This window comes from Chionomys nivalis, chromosome 12 (assembly GCF_950005125.1).
Source record: "Chionomys nivalis chromosome 12, mChiNiv1.1, whole genome shotgun sequence".
NCBI lineage: Eukaryota > Metazoa > Chordata > Mammalia > Rodentia > Cricetidae > Chionomys > Chionomys nivalis.
The window spans coordinates 1,974,563-1,999,694 of NC_080097.1; the positions used below are offsets into that span (position 1 = coordinate 1,974,563).

Below are 25,132 nucleotides of genomic sequence, written 5' to 3' on the forward strand. Positions count from 1 at the left end.
CATTATAAAATAATACTGCAAGAGTAATTTTCATCCCAACTGCATGTGTGTACCTGCATATGGAAGTCAGGAATCAACCTCTGGTGTAGGTCTTAGAAAGCTTGTTTTCTGAGACGGGGCATACGGGGCATCTCCCTGGGACCTGAGGCTTGTGGATTAAGCCAGACTGGCTGATTTAAAAGCCTCAGAGACCTGTCACTCTTCCCCAGTGCCAATATGTACTACCACAGGGTACCGGTCTAATGGGTAGAAAATAGTGGTTTTGTTTTTGGTTTGGTTTTGGGTTTTGAGTTTTTTGTTGTTGTTTTGTTTTAGATTTGTTTGGTTGGTTGGCTGGTTTTTGCTTTTGTTTTGCGGGGGACGGGTTTAAGACAGGGTTTTTCTGTATAACCCTAGCTGTCCTGGAACTCACTTTATAGACCAGGCTGACATCGAACTCACAAGATCCACCTGCCTCTGCCTCCCAGGTGCTAGGATTAAAGGTGTACATCGCTATCACCTAGGAAGTAGTGGAGCTGGAGAACTGGCTCAAGGCTAATAGTATTTACTGCTCTTGCAGAAGACCCAAGTTAGGCTCCTAGCACCCACATCAGGAGGCTCACACACCTTATAACTCCAGTTCCAGGCATCCCAATGACCTCTGGCCTCCACAGGCACCCGGCAAACACATAGTTTACATAAATACATGCAGGCAAAAATCTCATACATATAAAATAAAGATAAATAAAATTGTAAAAAGAAAGAAACAGGGATAATGATATCTTTACTTGGCTCAGCAAGGAAAGACACTTTCTGTCAAGCCTTATGGCCCAATTTCAGTTCCCAAGATTCACCTGGTGGAAGGCGAGAACCAACTCCTGCAACCTGTCCTTTAATCCCAGCACTCACAGGGAGGGGGTCTCTGTGAGTTCAAGGCCACCCTAGTCTATATAGCAAGTTGCAGGGGAACCAGGGCTACTTGGTAAGACCCTGTCTCAAAACAAACAAACGAACAAAAGGTGAAAGACTAATTAGAAGCTAAACTCCATGATTTAGTTTCCATAACAAGGTGAAACTTTACAGTGCCATAATTGGGGTTGGTCACCCATGCTCTAGAAGCAAGTCCAATAAATTCAGTAGTCTCACCAAGCTGGACTTAAGTCTTCCAGACCAGATGCTCTTACACCAGCAAGGTATGTGTAAAAGAGAGACAATGGCATTCCTTACAGCCTAGACTCTGTCCAGCCCAGGAAGCCAACTCAAAGGCAAGTACAAACATGACCCCACTTCCCCATGGCATAGGCCTGGCCAAGCAGTCTGACTCAACCCCATTAAACCTATTAGAGGTAGGAAGATGCCCAGCAGCCCCGTGGAAACAGCCCAGGATAAACAAGCAGGATGGGCCAAAGAAAATGACTGGATTATAGAATTCTAGCTAAACTAGTATCTCCCATCCAGTCTACTACACCCAACCTTACTCTTTCAAGGAAACAATTGGCAAGGCATGGTGATGCATGCCTTTAAGCCCATCACTCAGGAGGCAAAGGCAGGCATATATATGAGTTTGGGGCTGAGCAGCTGGTCTATGTAGAAAGTTCCAGGCCAGGCAAAGCTACTTAGAGATCCTGTCTCAAGAAAGAAAGAAAGAAAGAAAGAAAGAAAGAAAGAAAGAAAGAAAGAAAGAAAGAAAGAAAGAAAGAAAGAAAGAAAGAAAGTCTAACTACTGAAGAGATTACATGCTCCCTCTCTGACGGCTAGCTTTTATAAGTGCTGGAATACAACATGCAAGCTGCTAGGAGGGACTCGTCTCTATAGTCCCATCCAGCTGTGGACCCTTTGTGCTACACTACAAAAGTTCCAGCCAAGATGCACTGGCCAATGCAATAGTGGCATGGACTGCTTTGGGTGCAACTAACAACTTTTTATTTGGATTTAATGCCCACTCCATGGGGGATTGGGTAGGTGGAATTCATGTAAGACACTAAAAGCCAAGAAAAAGACCTGTGGCTGGGGAGGTCATAGAACCCAACAGGGAAGTAACTGTTGTTGCTTTGTTGAATGTCAAACTGCCTCTTCAACATTTGTACTTATACCTGTAGAGTACCGTAACTGTGGGCCTTGGCTGTAGGAAGACTTGTCACCGAGGGTGGTAGTTGCCAATGGAGACGTTCATAACTGGTTAAAACGCTGAGAGCAAGTGACCGTAGCATGGCTGCCCAATGCTCAAATAAGGATCACAAACACATCGCCCCTTCCAAGGCTCTGGAGAAATTATGAAGCCAGTAGGCAGACAGAATGTAAGAGCTAAAGGGAGTGGACCACTATGTGGCAGTTTTCTCCTCTGGACATAACATAATGCTATAACATTTGCACTGGAAGCTGTTGCAACCGCAGAAGATCAATGAAATGGTACCCAGGTATTCAGTACAGATAATGGAACTATTAATACTCTCTAGTAGTGGAGAAAAGGATGCCCTCACCTAAGGTTCTAGCTATCTTTCTTTGTCCTCTCCCCCAGCTATATGTGATTTCAGGAGATGCCAGATGAAAGGGTAATTAAAAGTGGGACTCCTTTTTACAGCTTCAGTGAGGTTGCCATCTGTCGTAGTTACTGTTCTGTCACTGTGATGAGACACCATGACCAAGGTATCTCTTATAAAGAAAAGCATTGGCCAGGCAGTGGTGGTGCATGCGTTTGATCCCAGCACTCAGGAGGCAGAGGCAATCAGATCTCTGAGTCTGAAGCAAGTCTGGTCTATGAATGAGTTCCAGGACAGTCAAAGTTACATAGAGACCTGTCTTGAAGAACCAAAAACAGAGAAAGCATTTAATCAGGGACTTGCTTACAGTTTCAAAGGGTTTAGTCCAGCATTATCATGATGGGAAGCAGGCAGACACAGTGCTGGAGTGGTAACTGAGAGTGTTATATCCTCATCTGTAAGCAACAAGCAGAGAGAGGAGAGAGAGAGAGAAGAGAGAGAGAGTAAGAGAGGGAGGAGAGAGAGTGAGGGAGGAGAGAGAGAGAGAGAGAGAGAGAGAGAGAGAGAGAGAGAGAAGAGAGAAGGGGGGAGAGAAGGGAGAGATAGAGAGCGCATGCGAGCCAGTGGGTCTGGCAGGGGTTTTGAAACCTCAAAGCCTACCCCCAATGACACACCTCCTCCAACAAGGTCATACCTCTTAATCCTTCCCAGACAGTTCACCAACTGAGGACTAAACATGAAAATGTATGAGTCTCTGGGGGCCACTGATATTCAAATCACCACGCCGTCCTTGTAGTGATATAGCTATTAAGGAATCGTCCATGCTCCTGTGAATAACCACCCATTTGTGCTCTATAGCCAAGTTTAACAAATTCACTAGTCTCATCAAACTGGGCTTCAGTGGATTTAAATTTTAGTCTGTTGGTATCCATCACAGGTACATGGGCTCTTGTTTGGGTCTTCCCAGGAAAAGATACACTCCAGGTTAGACGGCCTACAACTCATCTCAATTTAGGAAATACTGGGATTACAGATGTGTCCCACCTACAGAGTCTACACTGTTTCTGTAACTGGAGTCCATAGATACCTGAATGAATCTGTAAGGATAAGAAGACAATAGCCTGAACTGTACTCGCCTGAGACTCAAAAGCCTCTACAGAATATCTTAAGCAAAGAGAAGACCAAGTACTGTGATCTACAAAGAGCTTGATGCTTAGAACAGAGGAATAGCTTTAAACGCACCTGAGATCCTGATTCTAGGAATTCTCTCTAGTTCGAACTATTTTGAGTTTAAATCTGTGTTCCAAGAAGAAAGAGCACTTTAAGTTTAAAAAAAAAGGCTATTAATATCAAAGCTAGCCACAGAATCCACTATACACCAATTTGGATTCCTCTGACAGAATACATGACAGTACCTGTGAACACCACAAAGCCTTGGCATCTTCATAATACCAACACAGTCATAATTAGCAGTATTCAGAAAAAGTAGCCACACAGAAGAGATGTCTGACAGTAAGAGACTATCCTTCCACACTCTCAATAGTACACACATTAGGAATTCAAGGACAGTCTACACAGCAAGTTCTAGGCCAGCCTTGGCTAAATGGGACCCTATCTTGAAATTAAAATTGAAAACTGAAGATAAGATTTAAAATGTAATGTAATATTAGTCTTTCTGGTATTTGCTATCGAAAATACCAAAGCTATATATTGCATGCCCTAGACATGTTTTGAGACGTACCAGCATTAGGGATGACGTGTTGAGAAACAGGGCAAGAACAAGAATCATCAGGCCTAATTTAACAGAATGGTCACGATATGAGAGCGAGACAACAAAGCTTTAAATTGAGACTGTTGGAAAAAGACTACTTTGAAAAGTGAGCTGTTCTTCAAATTGGTAGCCATATTTTGCTAATGTATTGTACTGAAGATAATTATATTCATTCCATGATGCTTTAAAATCGAAACGTTGGCTCTATGAGAACCTCAGTTATTTTTAATAACTGAAGATTTCTACATTTCTCTTTGGTGTATTTTAAGACAGACGGAAATAGAGCACCCACAGAAATCTTTCTCAGAATGACAACCAATATGAAAAATGTCACACCAAAACTAAAGCTCGGAGTGCAACCAGTTCCTTTTCTCTAGGGAAAAGAGACAATACCGCTACACTGTAGTCTATCTTCCGTACAATGTATCTCTTTAGTTTAAGATCATGTTTAATCCTTATCTTCGGCTCTCAAAATGTCAGGAAACCCCTTTTTAAAGTTTTTCTAGGAAAAAGAATGAACACAATAATTTAAGTGGCTTGGTACTCCAGGTCCCAAATGTAAGCCTCCACTTTATCTTTCCTACTGTCTTTTCGACCAGAAGCAGCATTCATCCTAACATCCTAAAGAGGGGGAAAGGTCACAGCCCTGACACCACCAGCCGATATTTAAAGGAGAAAGGACATAAAAGAAAAGGAGTTAAAAGAAGAAACACGATTCCAAATTACTGAGTATGGACCGTATATTAATATATACTGTGTGGAGGACTTGATCTTCCTTTATGGACTGGATAAAGGATTCTCTGAGGCATTTCTAATTAGGGATGACTACAAGGAGCCAAAAGAACTCCGGAAGGTGCCGCAATCTGGTGGGAAGGGGGGGGGGGGCGGTCTCCTTACTGCAATTCCACAGCCAAAAATAACCTCACAGTTAAGTGTTAGGTGTGCCGGGGACTTCAGGTATCAGTTAAATTTCCTCCTCCTCTTTATAAATTCGTATTATTTTTAAAACACTTGACACATGTTTAAACACTTACATAGTTCCTCAGTTTCAGGAAACAGTGCGTGTTCAGCTGAGGGGAAAAAAAGCATGTAAGCATGTAATGAGGACGTTAACAAGGGCTGATATTTTTTTTTACAACATTCTTTAAAAACTGAAAACGCTCTTTAAACACCAGGAATAGCTTAAATAATTCACTCCGGGCCTGAGGGTCCCATGCGGACAGTCCCCCCTCTGGGCTGCTTCTGGCACTGTTCTGGGTTTCAACCAGGACAGTGGGCCCAACAAGCCCACGGACAGACGCCAAGACTCCAGTCCTCACCCTTCATTGTCTCTGGTCTTCAAGACGCACCTCAGAGGACTCTAAGTGGCTTCTCCCACAGGGAGCTCGGGCCCACTGGTTGTCGGAAAAGATGCCAGTGCGACCCCTCAGATTTGTGGTGACCCCGGAAGTGAGCCCAACCATCCCTCCCCAGGCTTCCCCAGCCCTGAGGGCCTCACTTCCGGAGCCGCGACAGTGGAAAGAGAACCAAATCTGCCCAGCCTGAGGCCTCTTACAAGGCGGCTGGGTAGGTTATCCTTGGCCCTCTGCCCCAGCTTTGGCCATTGTTTTTCCGTGAGGAGTTGATGAGAGTTGCTTTCCCTCGGGTCCCCCACATTCCCTGAGGTCCGGCAGCTGAGAAGCGCGGGAGTACGAGCCAGGAGCGCGTAGAGCCCTCCTGGGGAGGCGGGAAGGCCGAGGCGGCACCCCGTGAGGGGCTGGGGCGCACGCACCTGCCCCGCCCACCTCCAGCTGGGCAGCAGCCTTGCGCGCCCCCGGCCTCTCTGCGCCACTCAGGTGCGCGGTCCTCGAATGCCCCTGCCCCTGGCCGGTGGACTGTCTAGGCCCCCTCGACCAAGCCGGGCTCCCCGCGAGAGGATCCGGTGCTCCCCAGAAGGGAGAGTAATGGAGGACTCCGACCTGCTTCCCTTGCAGAGTTGAAAGCCCGGAAGCCGTCGGTTCGCGCAGAGAAGCTGTCGGGCACCCGCTACCTGCCGGCGATGAAAATAATTGTTCTCGAACGCACTGTCCTGCGCCCAGGGGCGCACGTGCGCGCACCCGAACACACACACACACACACCCCTCTCTAGCTGCCCAACCTTAGTATTCTGAGCATGCAGTTTTCAACAACTTGCTTGACACAATAACAAAGACATGTAAATGCCAGGACGCAGACTTCACTTTTTAACCTGCTGAGAGGAGCCACTTTCAAAGCTTCCCCACCGCGAATAAACTGACAAAAAATATGGGGTGCACTTATAAATTAAACACCTTACCCTCAAAGCAACGTTCGTTAATCAGGTTTCTAAAGCAATAGCCATCTCTGTCTTTTTCTATTCACCCAAATAATGCCCCCAAGAAGGAACCCCCTTCACACAAGAGAGAGCTGGGGGGGGAATGAATTATACCCATTGCTAGTAAAACTCATCTTAAATCAATAGAACACCACTTGAACTTGAGTTTCCATTGTTTCACTGGACCATCAATGTTTTTAATTAAACAGAGCTACCCTTTCTGCTAAAACATTACATAAAAGGGTTAGGTTTCTACTTTTGTTGAGGCAGCTGGCGTTTGTTGGCTGTTGTGTTTGAGCAACAGACTGTTCAATAGAAGCGAGAAATAGCTCAACGCGGTCTTAATAGACCTGTTTCGACAATGTACCTTGAAAAGAAATACATTGTGTTATTGTGTTAGTTTGCTACAAACCTATTAGAAGAAAAATAGCATCCATCAGGTCTAACAAAACGCATTTGTATTATACGCACTTATCTGCTTCAAATACACTTCTTGGCACAATGTGTAGGATTCAACTAGATCATCAAGAGCTAGACAGAACACATACCAGTTAGGTAATGATACACAGACTAAAAATAATACTAAAGGAAAGTTTAGGCCGGCGGTAATCGCGACTTTTTGTTTTTGATGAAAATGCAAGTAGCCCTACTTTACTTGAAAATACAGTACGAACTTGACAGCTTATTTGACAAAAAAATAAAATAAAAAATAAACAAAATAAACAATTTTTTTTAAAGATTTGTGTCATGTGAATATTGATCCAGATCCTACAGTTGGAACAAATCTGATCCACTTTTGGTAGCAATTTCTTTCGGAGAAGGACCCGAAAGACAGCATTTTGAAAGCAGAATTAAGCAGCACGAAGGTCCGGGTTCTTTAGGGAAATGTGTGAAAGGAGCAAATCGAAAGCAAGGGTTCCAGTCGAGAGGTCGGGGAGTGGCGCTGCCTGGCAGCGGGAGAGGACTCACTGCTTGGAAAAGGATCTCTTAAAAATGAGTTTAAAACTTGTTTTTATGACATTTTCAATGCAGAGTGAAACTCAAAGCACAGAACTAGGTGGCATTCCTGCCACGAGACAGAGCTTACATAACAGCCTCTCGCACTTCAGATCTAAAGGGAGAAAAGAGGCAAATGATGAGGCTAATTTCGCTCGGAAATTGCTTAGTAGAAAAGACAGCCAAAGTGGCATCTGCCAGCGAGGCATCTCTTGCTTCTGCAGAGAGCCACTCGATATGGTTTCCAACCTGTGTGCCCAATATTCGGTTTTTAGGTGCAAGATTGTTGAGAATACAAGAGAATTGTTAGTGAGCTCAATTGTACAAGAAAACTGACCTGAGTCACAATATCATCCTGTGTGGTCTATATTAAAAAATAGATGCGGTGATATTTTGCCCCCCCCATTCATTTGTTACATTTCTGAATTAATAAATTATTGCATGAGGATTTAGAAAAATGTTATCCCGTAACTGTAGACAACAATTTTGCTACTTTTATAAGATAGCTGTGTTAGACTCTTCTAAAGGCAATTTGAAGTCAGATGGTTGATGTACTTACTGTTCCCCTCATTTGAAATATTTTCTCAAGAAAGGAGTGTATGTGTGTGTGTGCATTGCATGGTAGTTAAAATATATTTAATACTTTAAGACTTTTCACTGATATCTCCACTGTATCCAAATCTAGTTTTGTTGTTGTTGTTGCTGCTGCTGCTGCTGCTGTTTTATTTTGTTTTGTTGTGGGGGCGGGGAGGTCAAGACAGTGTTTTTCTGTGTAACAGCCCTGACTGTTCTGGATCTTGCTTTGTGGGCCAGACTGACTTTGAACTCGCAGAGATCTGCCTGCTTCTGCCTCCTGAGTGCTGGGATTAAAGGAGTGTGCAACCACCACCTGACCAAATATAGTTTTGAAAGCAATTGTATCTGGAAAATAGAAATAAAATCCTCAACCCCAAATTGCATATCATAAAATTAGTTTCTCAAATGTTTAAGTTTGACAGCAGAGTGGACATTTTCAGGTAAGAACACACACACACCAAATATGAGAGGACTTTTTTTAAGCCCGTGATTTACAACTTTAAAAAATATTTTTTGGGGGCCTGAAGTTAGTTTATTTTGTGGGATTGCATATTGAATATATTTTAATTTGAAGAGATTCTTCAAATAAGCAAATACTTAGTAAACAGAGCACTTGAAAACCAGCAAAGGAAGAACTGTCCTAAAGATAAGCTGATTCTGTGTTGTATTTAATCTTGACAATCTTCAACTCTCCACTCTTACAAAGAACCTTCAGTAGGATATGAACACTAAGTATTTCTATTGATTTCTCTACAGTTTAAAAAATAAAAAAACAAATAATATGAATTATAATTTGTGTCCAGTTAAAGAATAAAAGGATTCAAATGAACCGATTTTCTATTAACCTTTCCATTTAATTTTAAAAGTAAGTTTTTAAATTATTAGTTTATCATTACTGATGTCTAAAAAGGTCCTAATCCATAAAATATTGGTAAAATTTTACTGCCATTCATCCTAAGCAGCATCTAATTTGAAAAATTTTGGAAAATGTGTTTTGAAGGCATTTACATATTCTTGGTTTGCCTCCAGTGAGCAAATGAATGTCATTTCAAATTTCCTCCTTGGCTTCTTTTGCTTTTCAGCTTAGAGGTAAGGGGAGTAAGAGAGATCAATATGTTTTAAGCATTTCTTCCACACAAGATTATTTCAATGCTATTCTTTGCTGTTGTGTCTGAAAAACAGTGGCCAAGCCCACTGCCGGCAGAGCCAGACATTCAGCCAGATCCAACCCGGGCACAGTCTTCAGAGGCAAAGGATTCAGCTTCCAAACTTGATTAAAAACAGCCTAACAATTTCAGCACCGCTAAAGAAGTGTGCGGTTGAAGCAGCCCAGTAAATTGCTCCAGAGAGTAGGTGACTGAGGTCTGAGCGTGTTTCACGGGGGAATATGCAGGAGCTTAAAGATTAGATAGAGAGCTACAGGGGGCTGTTGTGTCCACCAAAACCTGTAGGTAAAGCTCACTTTGTGGGATTTGAATGCTGAGAAAGAGTGAGTCTCTCTTGTAATTTGCCACCTTAATCTGAGGGGAAAGGAAACAGACACGCCCCAAGAGACCTACAGAGATATCTGGAAATTGTGGATTTTTTTTTTGAGTCACTGAGGGACCTTTTGTTTCCAGTTGGCAAATATTTCAAAATATACTTCTCCTCTTAAAGTTACCTCTTGGAAGATATAATTAAAAGGAAAAACTAAGAAGGAAAGTGAACTAGGAATGAGGCTTATGTAGACTGGCGAATAAAATAGAGGTTTGTCAGCATATTCTTAATAATATATTGTTACTTTCTGGCTTGTGGTTTGGTTTTTTTTTTTCCTTTTTTTTTTTTTTTATAATAAAGCCTAAAGACATCTAACCCAGAATCCAACCATGAACAAAAGCAGGAGACTTTCTGGCACGCTTCAATAATAAAACAAAAATTCTGTCTTCATGTGACTGTGCTTCAATTCAAAATCTGATTCCAGAAACTGGTGCAATTTGTTACTTTTTTTCTTGTGGACCCAAGAGGAGGAAAATATGATACATTGGGGGATTTTACAGTAGAGCTGTGTTTAGTTTTAATTTTCCTGTATTTTAAAATAAACACTTTGACCAAAGCATGTTTGATCTTTGCAAGAAGGAAGTATACATTGTGAAGGAATGTGCAGCGGTTGGGTATGAAAATGGGGTTGTGACTCACAGCTGCAGGCAGAAAAAAAAAGGCGTCTTAGTGTCAGCCAGAGGTGTTCAGTCTAATAATTCAAGCTGTAAACTGTATCCCCTAAAATTACCTACATAATAAATCACTGTGAGAAGAAAAAAAAGTTTGAGCTGAAAAGTGTAAGTGAAATAAAATCCTCGGGGAATACGATGCTGGGACCTATCGCAAATGATATGAAATATAGATTTTTTCCAAAACTTTAAGAATTAGAATAATGCTGAAAATTATTCTAGCACAGTTGTTTTTTTTTTTTCCTGGCATAGGTTTCAACACATTTTTATATAGCCTGTCCCAGAAATGGGTTTGCATTATTTTTTTCTGGTCCTAATCACACAATCAAATTGTTTTGTAAGATTTCCCCATCTATTAATACAATTTGTAAGGGGTGGGGGGTTAAATAGCTTTATGTTTTAAAAGAAGTCAGTTACAACTAAATTATCACATACATATCAAGAATAACGGAGGCCACCGTCCCTCAAAGTCCCTTAGGTTCCCCGTCTCACATTTCGGTGGTGCTTACAGGTACCAAAGAAAACACTAAATTCATGTGACCTGGTGAATTAGCTTGCCTAGACTCAGTGCTCCATTGGAAAACTCCGGCACTGCCGTTGGTAAAGCCGGTGCCAAAACCTTGAGAAATGAGACCATTTTGGGGGAAAGACTGCACCAGTTTGGAGTGGACAGGACCTAAGACAAGGTTGGGTGCTCAGAGAAAAACAAGCAATTGTCAAGGGGAAGTTTAAGGACAAGGACAAAAGAAGTCTTCTAAACAATAAGGCTGAGGAAGTTGAGAAGCAGGCTCACCCAAACCACGCTGAAACAATTTATTTTATAGGATCCCCCTACATATCCAGAACTAGTGAGCAGAGCCACGCTGAGAACACGGACTGTTCTCGACGGCTCTTGCGGCTCCTGAGGACACAGAGACGGAGACAAAGTAAAGTTGGCACAGGTTTCTTTTGCCTGGGCACTTCACACGAAGCTGTAAGGAAGGAAGGCAGTACACAAAACGAAGGCTAACCCCAGAGAAGTTTGCAATAAAGATTAACTAGAAAAAAGGAAGTCCACAGCAATTAAAACCTCTCTACCCTGGCTCATTAGTATTCATGACTGAATGTCCAACTCTTCTGTTTATCTTTCTCCCAGGATCAATATCCTAGCAGCGTGGGCCAGGGAGGAGCCCGAGTCCGGCCCTGCGTGAGCTTGACCTTTCGCGCCCTCCCCACAGGTCAGAGCGTCCTCAGAACTGCCAGGCAGCGCCGCACCCGCGCTCATTAAATCCCCCATTCATAAGCGTGTGGGGAGTGGCGAGGGTTGGGGAGGGCCAGCAGGCTAGGAAAGTGGGGCTGGGGATAGTGGACACACAGAATCAGCCGGCTCCAAAGGTTTCAGGAAACCACACTAACCGCTGTGGGCCCACTGGGCCCGGAGCACAAAACAAAGCAAAAAATCCCGTGCGGTAAGCACCAGCGCTTTCCGCAGCAAGAATCTCTATCTCGGCTCCGTGGCAGGGGTTTTGTTGGCACTGCAACAGGTTTTGACGTTTTTAGGGAATGCAGCAGCGAGAACCTTTGCTCCCATCAAAGGGAACTCGGTGCCCATTTGAAGTTGCACCAGGTCAGGAGTGTTCCAGGCCTCTGGACAGAGAAGCAGCACAGAGACAACTGGAGAAGCTTCAACTACAATAGTTATCTCTGATGTTCTTAAGGTTACTTTCACCCACCCCCCACCCACCTCCTTCCCTAGCGACGCCGCTCCTGTTCTGTTCCCCAAGGCCACTGACTTAGCCTCTGGAAAAATAAAAATAAAAAAATAAAAATGAAAACCTGGGGGTAGGGGAAAGAAGAGATTGAGTCAAGGGTTATGAGACAGGGTACTCAAACATTTCACCCCAAAACTGCCAGCAGGACCACTGCCCCCGAGGGGGGGGGCGGAGCGCGGCAGTTGAGCAGAGCAATCTGAACCCATCACAGTCCCTGGGGATGGACCTAGCTAGGGTTGTCAAAGGCTGTAATCTCCCATCCCATGCCATCTCAGCTCAAGATATGAGCCTCACCTATAGGGCCAGGCAGTGAACCCTCTCAAGCTATGTTAGGTGGGTGCAGAGCAGGCCTGGCCCCCTCCAAGGAGGATAGAAAGGGGTGAGGAAGATGTAAAGGCCACCCCCCGCATTTCTGCAGCTTCAGGTTCTTCCCACCCGAGAGGAGGTGAGCCAACGTGAGAGGATGACGTGGATCGACATGGGAGTGCCAACGGTGTGTCTGTGTGGGTGCGAGGTAGACTGAGTACCGGGATTCCCACAAACCCTGCCTGATGGTTGTGCAAAGCCAGGTGTGGCTGCCGGGACGCTGGACCCGAATAGGGAGAAAACAGTTAAGTAGAAAGGGAGGCGCCAAGCGTTACCTCTTCAAAAGCTCCTCCGCCTTGAAAATAAAAGGAAAACGGGGAGGAGGGAGTGGGCTGCATAGTGGCCCCTGTACCCAAAGTTACCAGCTTGTTCGTTGTAGGGGCGGGGTAGCACGGTCCCTGGGGAGTACCCTGACCCGGACTTCCCCTACCGGAGGTTTCCACAGTGGTCATTCAGGGGCGAGGGCCTTTCTGTCCCTAGTCACCCCCAGCCTTGACCCTGAACTCAAGACACTTGGACTACCCTGGTCAACTTTACAGGTGGCCTCATTTGTTACAATGCTACCCTTATCACCACGGGTGCCTTTACTGCCTCAGGGACTCAGTGGGATGGGCTTGAGGTTTTCTGATAATACTTGACCATTCTATCTAGTCTGGAAAGATTTAGATCCCCCCCCCAAAAAAAAAAACAACAGAAAAGTCATCAACAATCAGTTGGGACAGGAGGTTTGGGAGTGAGAGGAGAAAAGACATTTCTACAGTCTTCGTTCTGAGCTGCGGGTTAAAAATAGAAACGTTTCATCTCGGCCAGGCTGCTGGGGTAGCACTAGGACTTGGGTCTGTCTGTAAGTTTCTGGGGCGTCAGACAATAATCAACCCACAAGTATTTATTAAACCCCTACTTTGGGTCCTGAGAGGAACTCTCTAAGCACGTTCTATTTCAATATTTTTTTAATTAAAAGTCTGCCCAAAGTTCAACTAATTCTTGATGAGTGTTATTCTAAGGCCTTTATTTCTTAACCTATTGAATGGTTTCTGTGACATGATTTGGGGCAGAGAAGGAGCTGAGTCTCCAGTGCATACTTGGTAAATCTCTGCACGTCTCTAGGCTCCTGTGCTACCAATAAACTCACCAGAACATACCGGGACACACTTCCCCTAGTCCTACCAACCCACCTAGGCCTTCCCAGTCGAACTCAGCGAGGCTGGCGAAGAGCACAGAGCTGGGGAAACTCGAGCCCCCCCGGTCCAGCCTGTGATCTGCCCTTGATCTCAGGGTTTTGTGCGGAAGAAAAAAAAAAACCACTTGAGACTGAAAACATCCGTCTGAAAAAGAGACAAAGGGGATGGGGGTGGGGTGGAGGAAGAGCGAAGGTGCCGGCAGTGGGCAGAGGAAAGGGGCCCCGGGAAGCAAGGGATGGTGTGCGGGTACTGGTGTGCGGGTGCGCAGTGATTGGAGGACTCTGGAAACCTTCCCTTACCCGTGAGGTTAGCAGGATTCACGGGGCATCTGGGCTGGGAATAACCTCCTCCCCGCCAGGAACTTCGGAGGACATCACTGAACTGGGAGAAACTGATACCCAAGCCCGTTATCCTTGTGACCATTAATAATGCAGCGAGGATCACGATAATTAATAATAATAATGATGGGCCTCCCGAGGGAGCTCCAGCTGCCTCTGGATAAAGCGAATCTCGTGGTGAGAGGGGACTTATTCTGTGGTGGAGGGAGTTGAGCGCGAAGGGAGCGGGCTTCGGCTCATTGAAGTTCAAGTTGACGGCCGTGGCAGGCAGAGACCAGTCCTCCCGAGGCGGCAGAGATTCACAGCGCAGCTCTTGAGTCCTGCGAAAGGACGTTTCAGCTATGAGGCCCTGAAGTCAAGGCAAGTGCAGGTTAGCATTCAGGTCCTTTTTAGAACTGGCCTGGGGGGAGGGGAGGGGGATCCCGCGTAGCACTTTCACTCACACCTACCCCCATCACTCCCAAGCTCTGGAGCCCAGGTGCCAGACTGCTGTACCCTTTAAGTAGAGCGATTCTGGCATCTTCCATCTTCGGCAATCTTCACACGCACGCTATGTCCCTCTTTTCTCAATGGGCTGCGGAAATTCGAAGGGCTAAGAGAAAGACCAAACATGGAACCTGAATCAAGCCGTCGGGTTGAGGACTTCTTTCGACAAAGCCTAGAGACGAGAGGCGAGAGGGACTAGGAGCCATTTTGCTAGAAATCCTTTCCCAGGGTCTCCATCCGTTCTAGGGCGGACTAGGAATGTACTTTCCGGCGACGATCTTTCTAGCCCAACCTCTCCACGGTGTATTTTTCTGCTGAAAATTAGCAACAGCGCCCTAGACTTAAACCGAGCTCTCCCATAGATGTGGAAAACAATTGCACTACCTTGGTCCAATGAAAGCATTCATTTTGCTCCCAACTTCCCGAAAACAAGAAGGCCTCAAGGCCTTAAGTTAATGCCTCTTGAGTAATTTTTTTTTAAAATTTAGGGTATCTTCCCCTCCCCCCGAAAAGATTGGAAACCTTTGAAATAGAACCATTTCCTTCTTGTCCACGAGATGAATATTTAATCTGACTCCTTTGCCTACTCCCCCAGGGGTGAGGGCTCGGCAAAACCCTAAACGATTTTCCTCACAGCTTATAATTGTTCAGTGAACTCTCCCAAGGCTCAATAACATATGCCAATTATTTTAATAATTTTGCTTAATATTATTAGGGGTTATAAATTTGATTTTAATAGAGGGTTGATTGTTTCAGAAGTTGGCGCTTAGGCAGCTCGAGGGCCGCTGGGAAAGGGGAATCTGGCACTTGTCACTCTTTGAGTATCACAAGCAGGCACACACACACACACACACACACGCAGGACTGGGTGTGCTCAGCTTGCCACTGAACAGGTAGCCTGGCCTGTGGGAGGTCAGTCTCATCCTCTTCCCAAATGCCCTTGGGGCTGTCAAGTCTGACCCGGTGGCTCAACTCAGAGCAAGGAAAAAGTAGCAGAAAGACGTCGCAAGTCTCCCGAGCCCTTTGAGCCCTTTGCACCGGCCTCAACCAGCCCTAGGCTTCACTTGCCCATCCGCGGAACTGTTGGGACCTCAGGCGCCACCCAGCTCTTCTTCCCCCCAGGGGAGCAACTCCCCTCGCTAGGGGCCTCTCAGAAGCTCAGGGACACCCAGGGGGAGAGAAAGCTCTCGATGGTTCAGGAATTGAGAAATAATTTTCCCCATCCGTACCCTTTTATTGCTAACATTATTTTTGTTTTTTTTCTTTACAGCACCTTGTTTGAAAACTCACACCAACTCATGTGGGGGTAGAAAGCACAGAGGCAGATGTCTCTGAAAACCCTGTGCTGGCTCACTTACTTCACCTGGCAGTGTCAGCCTTTATATTTTCTCCTATTTTACTTCGCTGTGCTGGTGCAGAGCTGCTCCTTCCTTTGAGGCTGCAGATTGGGTGCTTTCCTATCTATGATGGCGAAAAAAATTTTAAGCATATTCTATTTATTACTTTCTCTTGAACACCACAATTATTGTTGCAGGGCTACTTAAGATAAACAGGATTTATTGAGCAAGCTCTGCTTAAAATATCAAGGGGAAAAAAAACTCGTGGTAGAAACGAGTCCCTTTAAACTATAATCACTAGGCCAAGTTCAAAAACAAAGTAGTTTGCTCAGTTTTAAACGTGCAATTAAAAATAACTGTACCTCAGCTTTTCAGAGGGAGGGACAGAGGAAGGGGGCAGGGTAGGGAAGGAAAACAAAGAATAAGGAAATGTTTAGTGCTTTTAAAGCCAGCCCAAATAGCTGAAAGAAAGAAAGACATTCCCTTAGATAATGGAGCCATTAGACACTGTGAAGGTTCCTGCCGCCGTTCCTCACGGGGGCTTTCCAAAAATTTAATTCATTCTCAGCTACCAAACAAAGGGGTGTAGAAAATAATTTTGAGACTTTCTGCCAAAGGGGCAGTTTGGCCCATTCTCTTTGCATAAATAGACCTTCCTCCAAAGAATGCAAGGTGCACTTCCCCCACACTCCCAGTCCATACACACATCATGCCTCAAGCTGCCTCCTTCCCGCTCTCTTCAATAACTTTGCTAAGAAGGAAAAAGTATCTTCATGCATTTTCAACACATTTTATTATATTTCTGTATGCATTACTCTCAAAACATCACAAGAAATGATCAAACCACTTAAACCTTCAAATAAAAAAATCTGAAACAGTTTATGCCCACAATTGTACATATTTATAGTTAAGAAACATTCTTTATAAATATTGTTTCCTCTGTAGCAAGTTAATACCATAATTTAATTACAAATGGATAAATATGGCAACGGATATTTACAGAAGGGTGTTATTACGGAAAAAGCTAAGGGCACAACGTTTACTCCCCCCCACCCCCACCCCAATCTTTCATACAACAACTAACAAATCGAACTCGCAAAAGCACTGAAACATCACATGTAAACCCAGCTAACAGAAAAATACATTCACAAGCGTTGGTGGTGGTGGTGATGTGTGTGCTATGAGTGGCTGTGTTGAAGAAACAGAAGGGAGACTTTGGCACGGCTCATTTTTTTCCAGTCTATAGTTGCATGAAGTTTACAATCAAGTTGCCTCATTAAAGGGAACACAATATTTAATACCACAATACAAAATAAACCATTTTCTTCCACATTACTTAAAAAAGAAGCCGGGTAAACTAAAAGGGGAAAAAAAAGGCCCATCACTTGGGGAAGGGGATGGGAGAAGAGCGGGAAGGAACGCAATCCAGGGTTTACAAATGGACAAACTTCTATCCACCAATAAGCCATTAAAATCACCGTGGAAAAGGAAGGAGTCCGCTGTGGCTATGTACAGTTTGTCAGAAGACTGGGAAGCATGTGCGGGGGAAGAGTGGGCTGGGATGTCGCTAGGGAAGTTTGGCTCGATATTTTTGTGGAGTTTACCTTCTTAAAATTTTTATTTTATGTTTTCAGCTTCAGAGACACAGAGATTTTGCTTTTCATGCCTAGATGGTTGCTTTGTATATATATAAAAAAAACTTTTAAAAATCCTTCTGCTGGTAAAATCTTTTTCATCACCATAAAAATCAGATTGATGATTTTAACAACACGATCCTAAGGTGCCCTCGGTGGGTTTTGGGAGGGCTGTGGTGGAGGGGGAGAACAGGGAATGGGAGAAAGGCCTGGCCCCTCACACGTACCATTCATTGAAGTTGGAGGAGAGGCCGCTATGGCCTCCGGCTGTCCCGCTGCCCCCTCCAGAGCTGCCGCCGCCCCCGCCGCCCGCCCCGCCGCCCCCGCCGCTGCTTGTGGCCGAGCCGCCTCCAGAGCCGCTGCTGCCAGAGCTCGCGCCTCGGTGCACTGCAGACACCGCGGCTGCCGCCGCCGCAGCTGCTGCTGCCGCCGCTGCCGCTGCCGGGGACAGGTTGGAGCTGCTTTGCGGCTCTGCGCTGGGGGACACCAAGCCCGGGGGCGTGGACGACTCGTAGCCAGAGCTGGCAGCCGGGGAGGACTCGGAGCCCTGAGGGGAGGACTCATGGACCTGCAAGACAAAAGCCGGGAGCGGGGACCAGAGGGGACTGGGTGTGAGTGCAGCTGCTGTGATCACGGACGGGTCCCCGAGCCAGGAGCATCCCACGAGTGTCCCTCGGTCCCTGGGGACCCTCCCAGGCCCGCCGGGAACTGCTGCTCGAGGTCCGTCTAGCCCTCCCAGCTACCGCGGTGGTACCTTCATGTGCTTCCGCAAAGAGCTAGGGTGCGTGTAGGACTTGTCGCACATCTTGCAGAGATAGGGCTTATCTGAGGTGTGGACATGCATGTGCTTCTTCCTGTCGCTGCTGTTGGCGAAGCGCCGGTCACAGCCCTCGAACTCACACTGGAAAGGTTTCTCCCCTGTGGACAGCAAACAGGGCGCTTGCTTACGGACACCCGGGACCCCAAAGTCCTCACCAAGGCTGCCAGGGTACAGAGGAAAGGGCAGAGGGGCAAGAAAGGGCTGAGTCTCTGAAACAGGTTGGATCCCCTCCGTAGAACCAACTAATAGATTCCACCGTTTATTTCGTAATTTACTTCCCTTTACAAATTTCCAATAATTTCGGGGCGCTCTTGGCCCTGTTAGCCTTTCCACGGAGCTTTTTGGATCCCCAACCCCCTAACAAGTTGGTCTAGCCATCGAGAAGCTGTTATTTTGACAAAATATTTGGGGCATTATCAAAATCACACAGGCGGCTGTGCTGCTGTCGCTTTCTTTTTGGGGCCAGTAGGCAATCCATTTGGAGATGCTGTGAGTCGTTTGGAGACTGGGCTATGGGGAGAGTTGAGCCAGTATTTTTCATCCAAAATACTACAAATTGAGATAACCATAATTCTAGTATAAACGCGTCCCTTTTTTTTTTATGGGGGAGAGGGGTTTAAACATTAGTGATAAGGTAGCCCTTTAATGATTGATTATATTCAGCACAAGTTAAGGGGGTTGGGGGCTGCAGTCAGGAAAACCTTTCAAAACCTCCATGTTTAATTTTCTGGCGGTTCCTGCATCCTGTTGCCAGGACTCCAAATGCTTGGAGTCATTTAGAGGTGTGAGAACTCAAATGTTGTTCCACTTGGAAAGGGAACCAGTTAACGTTAAATTCCATTAGCACCTAAACTGTTTTTTTTTTTTTTTAAAGACAACCGCTCAGACACAGGGCATTTCATGCAAATAAATTTCTCAAATTTTAAACCTTGTTAAAAGCTTGTCTCGCACCTCGGCTCCCTTCCTCCCCAAAAGAGAACAATAGGCCGCTGGCTCATCCCCACTTCGGAGTAAATATTGACAAGGAAAGTTGCTAAAACATTTGGCTTTCTTTTAGGAACTCGTCTTTTGCGATTTTGGCTGAGACCTGGTCGTAGATGAATAATCTATGAGGCAGGAGGCGCGTTCTTTTGCGTCTCGCTTCTCACGCGAAAGCCCTGCGGGGCGGTACTGCCTGGGGCTCTTGCTGGCCCGGGCGAGGGTCTAAGTTGGGAAAGGCAAACCCTCTGGTGCCCATTAGAGAATTTCACAAACGGCTGACAAACCACCGTCAGTCCCCTGCGACCCACCCCGAGATGGGCTTTAAAAACACTTTAGGTGAGAACCGCTTTACAGCTTCGGCTCACACCAGATTCATTTAATGGGAAACAGTTCCGAGAAGGGCGTTTGTACCCTGAGTAAAAGAAATGGGAAAACACACAAGCCTCCGAAAAACAGATAATCCATTCAGGGCAGAAAAGCTCTTTCAGACTAGCCGACAAAGTCCTTGCTAGGCTTGCTTCCCAGACATCTAGTTAGAGCAGAGTTGTTTTATTTTGTGTGTTCTATTTAGAATGGAAATTATTCACCAGGTCTGGGAGGGGGAATCGCTTCACTTCAAGCATATACTGGTATCACACTGACCATTTAAAGTTCAATTTCCGCACATGGAAAAATTCCAGCCCAATACCCTGCCATCCTCCAACAAAAACAAGCGCTGGCTGTCCTGCACTCTCCCGGGTCTCTGGCTGCTGGGTAGCTTCTAGCGCGCGCAAACACGAACACACACACACACACGAACACACACACTCAGCCTGTGCGTTTCTCTTCGAGGTGCCTCTCCCACTCCGGACCCACGATTACCTGTGTGGGTCCTTTTGTGGATCTTGAGGTTCTCAGAGCGTGCGAAGACCTTGCCGCAGCCCGGGAAAGGACAAGGAAAGGGCTTCTCGCCGGTGTGCACACGGATGTGGTTGACCAGTTTGTATTTGGCCTTGAAGGGCTTGCCCTCGCGTGGACACTCCTCCCAGAAGCAGACGTGGTTACTCTGCTCCGGGCCGCCGACATGCTCCACCGAGACGTGGGTCACCAGCTCGTGCATGGTGCTGAAAGTTTTGTTGCAGCTTTTCTTCGGGTTGCTTAGCTGCTCGGGATCAATCCACTTGCAGATGAGCTCCTGCTTGATGCACTGCTGCCGCATATAGCGGAAAAAGGCACCAGGGTGGTGGTGATGGTGGTGGTGGTGGGCTGCGGCCGCTGCCATGTTCATCCCCATGTTCATATTCATGGGGCCATACTGGTTGTGGAGTTGCGCCGCCGAGTAGGGGTCGGTCCGCGGGCTGGCCACTTGGCGGTATTGCTCCGAGCGCCCGAACACTTCTCCCGGCAGCCCTAGGCGCATTTGCCCGTTGAGCACGTTCTGAGAGCCGTGCGGCCCGTGCTGCTCCGGGAGGCCCGGAAAGAGGAGGTGGCCCTGCGCGTCTGAGTGCGCGTGGTGCAGGCCGCCCGCGCCCGGTCCGAAGAGCCCGTGCTGGCCGCCTCCCGGAGCCGAGTCCCCGAAGCCGCGGCTGCGGAACAGGAAGTCCCGGGTGGAATTAAAGGGAGGCCCGGAATAGGAGCCAACGTGTGCGGCGTGGGGCCCTAGTGCTGCGGCCGCAGCTGCAGCCGCAGCAGAGCCCGGGTATGCGCCCGGACCTTGCGACGTGAACGCGGAACTCTGACCAGGAGACAGTTCGTGCGCCCCGGGGTTGAGCTTGAAGGCGCCCATGTGCGCCGCGGCTGAGTCCACGAAGCCGTTCTGAGCAGCAGCCAGGCTCAACTCGCGGTCTTGCATCTCGGCAGCCGCCGCAGCCGCCGCCGCGGCCGAGTGATGGTGGTGGCGCGCGAAGCTGCCCACCCCGATGGCCGGGAACTGCGGCCCCGCGTCCAGAAGCATGGCCAGTGCGCCCGGCCGACCTGTCGGCCCCAGTAAGCCCTGCCGCCTCGGTTCCCTCTTCCGATCGGCAAGGCGCGTCCTCCGAACGCCCGGCTCCGTGAGCCCGCGCTGAAAACACTGGTGACTGCAGCCCTTGGAGTCGCGCTGCTAGCCCGCCGCCGCCGCCTGGATCTGCCTCGGGCCGCCGGGCGCGGAGCGAAGGCACGGAGAGGAAGAGGAGGCGGCGGCGGAGGAGGCGAGGGAGGAGGAGGTGGAGGAGGAGAAGAGTCCAAAGCCAGGAGGAGAACCAAAGTGTATTAAAGGAGATGCGGCGGGGGCGGGCGGGCAGGGCAGGGGAGGGCGGGCGGGAGGAGGGAGCGGAGGGAGGTGTGGGGAGCGGAGGAGAGGGGGGCCGCTGGAGGGCGAGCGCTGCGCCGCGGCCCCCACCCCTGCGCGCCCCCGCGCGCGCACGCACGCACTCACTCGCTATCTGCCTTGCACTGCTGGCGGACCGGGTGCCTAGCTGAGATCAGCGTCGTCCGCCGAATGAAGTCACCGCAGCCGCGAGGCCACGGTGCCCCAGGGCAGCGGCTGTGCACCGGCAGGCAGGCAGGGAGAGGACTGCGGCGAGCTCCGCCAGCCCCAGAGCCTAGGGCACCCGCGGCTCCACCTGATCTCGGCGGGGGCGCTGGGCTGCCCGGAGGAGGAGGCCAAGAGCCTAGTAAGCGGCGCTCTCGGGTGGCCGCTCCCTCCCCCGAGGCCTTGCTCGCGCCGCCCAGTGCTCTGCTGGTTTTGTTCGGCTCCGAGGCAGCAATGTTTAGCCCTCCTGGTCCTCCGAGCTTGGCATTGGCGGCGCCGGAGTAGTAAACTTGCTGCGGCCACGAATTTCCCCAGATGAAGGAAACAGGCGCGTCGCTCCCTCTTTCTTTAAGTTGGGCCGGAGGAGGAGGCGGAGGAAGAGCAGGGGAGGGGGACTGTGGGAGGGGAGAAGGCGAGGAGGGGGAGGGGAGCAGGGTAAGGCTAGGCAAAAAAAAACAAAACAAAACAAAACAAAAAAAAACAATAACAACAATAAAAAAGTGATCTTTGGTTCTCCTTCCAGCCGGTCCGCCCTGGGTGCTAGTCCGCGAGCGAGTGCTCGCACCAACAAGGACAGAGCGTTGTCCTCGGCACAAGCAAATATCAGGAGGCCAACGCGAGTTCCTCCCTTGCGGCTGCGGTGGGCAGCTTTAGCCGCCGCCTCTGTTTATTTCGGTGGGCGCTGAGACCGCAGAAGCAGCCTTCTATTTTATTTATTTATTCCCCCCCCCCCCGTCCTTTTCCTCTTCCCTCCCCCTCGTACCCTAGTCTCCGGCCGGGGTATTCCTCCCTCCGGATCCAGGCCGGGCCTCCTGGTCACACCGCCCCTTTAACGGCGGCTCCCGCCCATCCCGCCCTCCTGGAATGGCTATTGGCCACCGTGGCCTCGTCAATCCTGCGCCCCCGCCCTGCGCCCAGCCCTCCCCACCTTCCCTGCTCTTGGCTGGCTCTACGAGGCCACAGCAGTGGCGGAACGCACCCGCACACTGGGCCTGGGAGGCAGCAGCGCTTTGCCTGCGCGTCTAGCCCAGTGGCTCCCAGCCCCAGCAGACTAAAACAGGAGCCAAGCTGCGAGCGTAATGGGGTCATAGGCCTAAAGGTCCTGTCGCCTTCCACGGGATCCTGACCTGGAGAGGAATTGCACTCTGAACCCGCTAACTTTGTGGGAGGCTACCAACTCCCCAGGGATTACATCCACTCTCTAACGACGCAGAAAAACTCGGGAACCCTGGCCCAAAGCACCCTTGGCTGTAGAGACCTGATTAACAACCGAGTTACCAGACGGAGTCCCTGAGGGAGCGAGGAGACTTTTAGGGACAGGAACAAATCTATTACCCCGTCGGCACACTCTACATTCCCTGCCTCACTTAGACCAATTTGCTTTGAGGTGTTGAAACACGGGTGAAGGGCGATGGACACAGATAAAGTCAAACTTAACTCCTTTCCACTCCCTGGACACTCACCTAGACTTCTGTCCTACCCCAGGCAATGGTTCCCGCCTCCCCTCGGGCGCACTTAGCCCCCACCCCCACCCTGAGGCTCGCGTTCAGCTCAGATTACAGGAGTAAACCCTAGGCAGCAGTCCCCTGAGAGGCAGGGGCAGGGGGTTGTTTGGAAGTCGTTTAAAGACAGTGTCACCCTCAGGGTGGATGCCCACTGATCGGTCCACGGCCACATTGAGCTATGAAGTGGGATGCCCAGAATCAAGCAAGGTTTAGGCCTTAATTTGGCTGTTGATATATCAGGCCCAGGGCCTCGGAAAAATAAACTGTGGGGCTTAACTCTTCTTTACGGTAAATGTCACTCATTCTTTAATGAACACACGGCAAAGCTTCACCCAAGCGCCGCCTTCGACCCTAGGCTGGCTGACCATTAAGGACATCCCACGGTCCTCAGATCGCGCTCAAGTGGTAACGGGAGAGGGAATTGTGGGCCCAGAGGCTGGGGAAGAGAAGGGACAGCCTGTGGTCAAAGTCTTTCTTCGCCTTTGACAGGCCTGAGACTGCTTTTATTTATAAATCTTTGGTAACTGAGATAAAAATTCGAGCAAGAGAATAAATAAGCACCCACTTCGAAATTTTATATTGAAATGAAATCACAAATTTTTAAAAAAAGACCCACGCTGAAAGAATAAATACTCTTGTTCAGGATTGTTGCAATGAACTGGGATCTCCTGCCTGCTCAAGCAGATTCTCATACCTTAAAGGGGGTCTGGCTCCACTATTGAAGCTGGCCGCAGCCCCTTCTATAAAGGCTCCCTTCTCTCCCTCTGTGTTCCCGCTTCCCTGCCAAGGGGGAGGGGAGGAACGGCCAGGAGAAGAAGGCATCTTGTCTAAAATCAGGAGCTTTCCTGGAAGCTGGAGAGAGGAAACAGTTCTCTTTCCCCACATACCTTTACCTCTTCTCTCAAAGGGCAGATGCCAAACTGGCACGCTAGACTGCGGCGGCGCGCGGTGGGGGGGGGGGCATCTAAGCCGAAAGGCTTCTATCCATTTATTTAAAAACCTGTCCAGTTCAGTCTTTCATATTTACTTACCTTATTTATCAATTTATACTGAAAAGTGCATATAACGGTTTGCTCTAAAAATATTACCTTCCTTTTTTTCTTTCTTTCTTTCTTTCTTTCTTTCTTTCTTTCTTTCTTTCTTTCTTTCTTTCTTTCTTTAACCTAAGATTGATTGTGAGAATAACAGTCTTACTCATCCAAAGACCTTATTGCCTTCTTTCAAGCCCCCACAGCTGCCGGTTTTTCCTCCTCTCCCACTTTCTCACCCCTCCCCACTCTTCCCTCCCTCTCCTTTTTGACCTATTCTCTCCTTTCGCTTTGATTTCTCCTTTGCTGTGCCCGCATTTCAGGACGGCGCGGCTGGGCGCTTGCTCGCGCTGGATTCCAGGGCCGAGCGGTAGGGCCGACGCCTTAATTCCCGCCGGAGAGCTCGCGGGCTGGGCCCTCCTGGCTATTCTTTCCCAGCTCCAGTTCTCCTCTCACTGCAGGAAGCAGAGGAGCTGAGCCAAGTTCAAAGTCACGTCTCCATCCCCTCTCAGAAGTATTTTATTTCTCTGCAAACAGGAAAAAAAAAAAAAAAAAAAAAAACCTTTTCCTTGACTTTTTTTTTTTTTGAAGGAAGGAGAGGAAAGAGCAAGAGGGAAAGAACAAGGGAACAGGGGTGTGTGGTGTGGTGTGTGTGTGTGTGTGTGTGTGTGTGAAGGCTTTCTGGATTGTTGCCTCAAAAGTAGACATAGGCTCCTTAGAGGAAGGAAGACAGAAAAGAGGGCAGGAAGGGGCAGGGAGAGGGGAAGGAAGGAATAAAGAAGGAAGGAAGGAAGGGAGGGAGGGAGGGAGGGAGGGAGGGAGGGAGAGAGGGAGGGAGGGAAAGGAAAGGAAGATGCCATGAGTGAATTCATT

At 48.1% G+C, this 25,132-nt stretch overlaps 1 protein-coding gene across 1 annotated transcript; it reads right to left on the reverse strand.

Moving 5' to 3' along the window:
* Nucleotides 1-16,576: 16,576 nt before the first annotated feature.
* On the reverse strand, nucleotides 16,577-22,429 carry Zic2 (Zic family member 2). The gene is made up of 3 exons (XM_057785889.1): nucleotides 20,097-22,429; nucleotides 18,189-18,352; nucleotides 16,577-18,002 (listed from the first exon to the last, which is right to left on the reverse strand). Exons 1-3 carry the CDS (start codon nucleotides 21,166-21,168, stop codon nucleotides 17,652-17,654), a joined length of 1,587 nt encoding a protein of 528 aa, XP_057641872.1. The 5' UTR covers nucleotides 21,169-22,429; the 3' UTR covers nucleotides 16,577-17,651.
* Nucleotides 22,430-25,132: the final 2,703 nt, after the last annotated feature.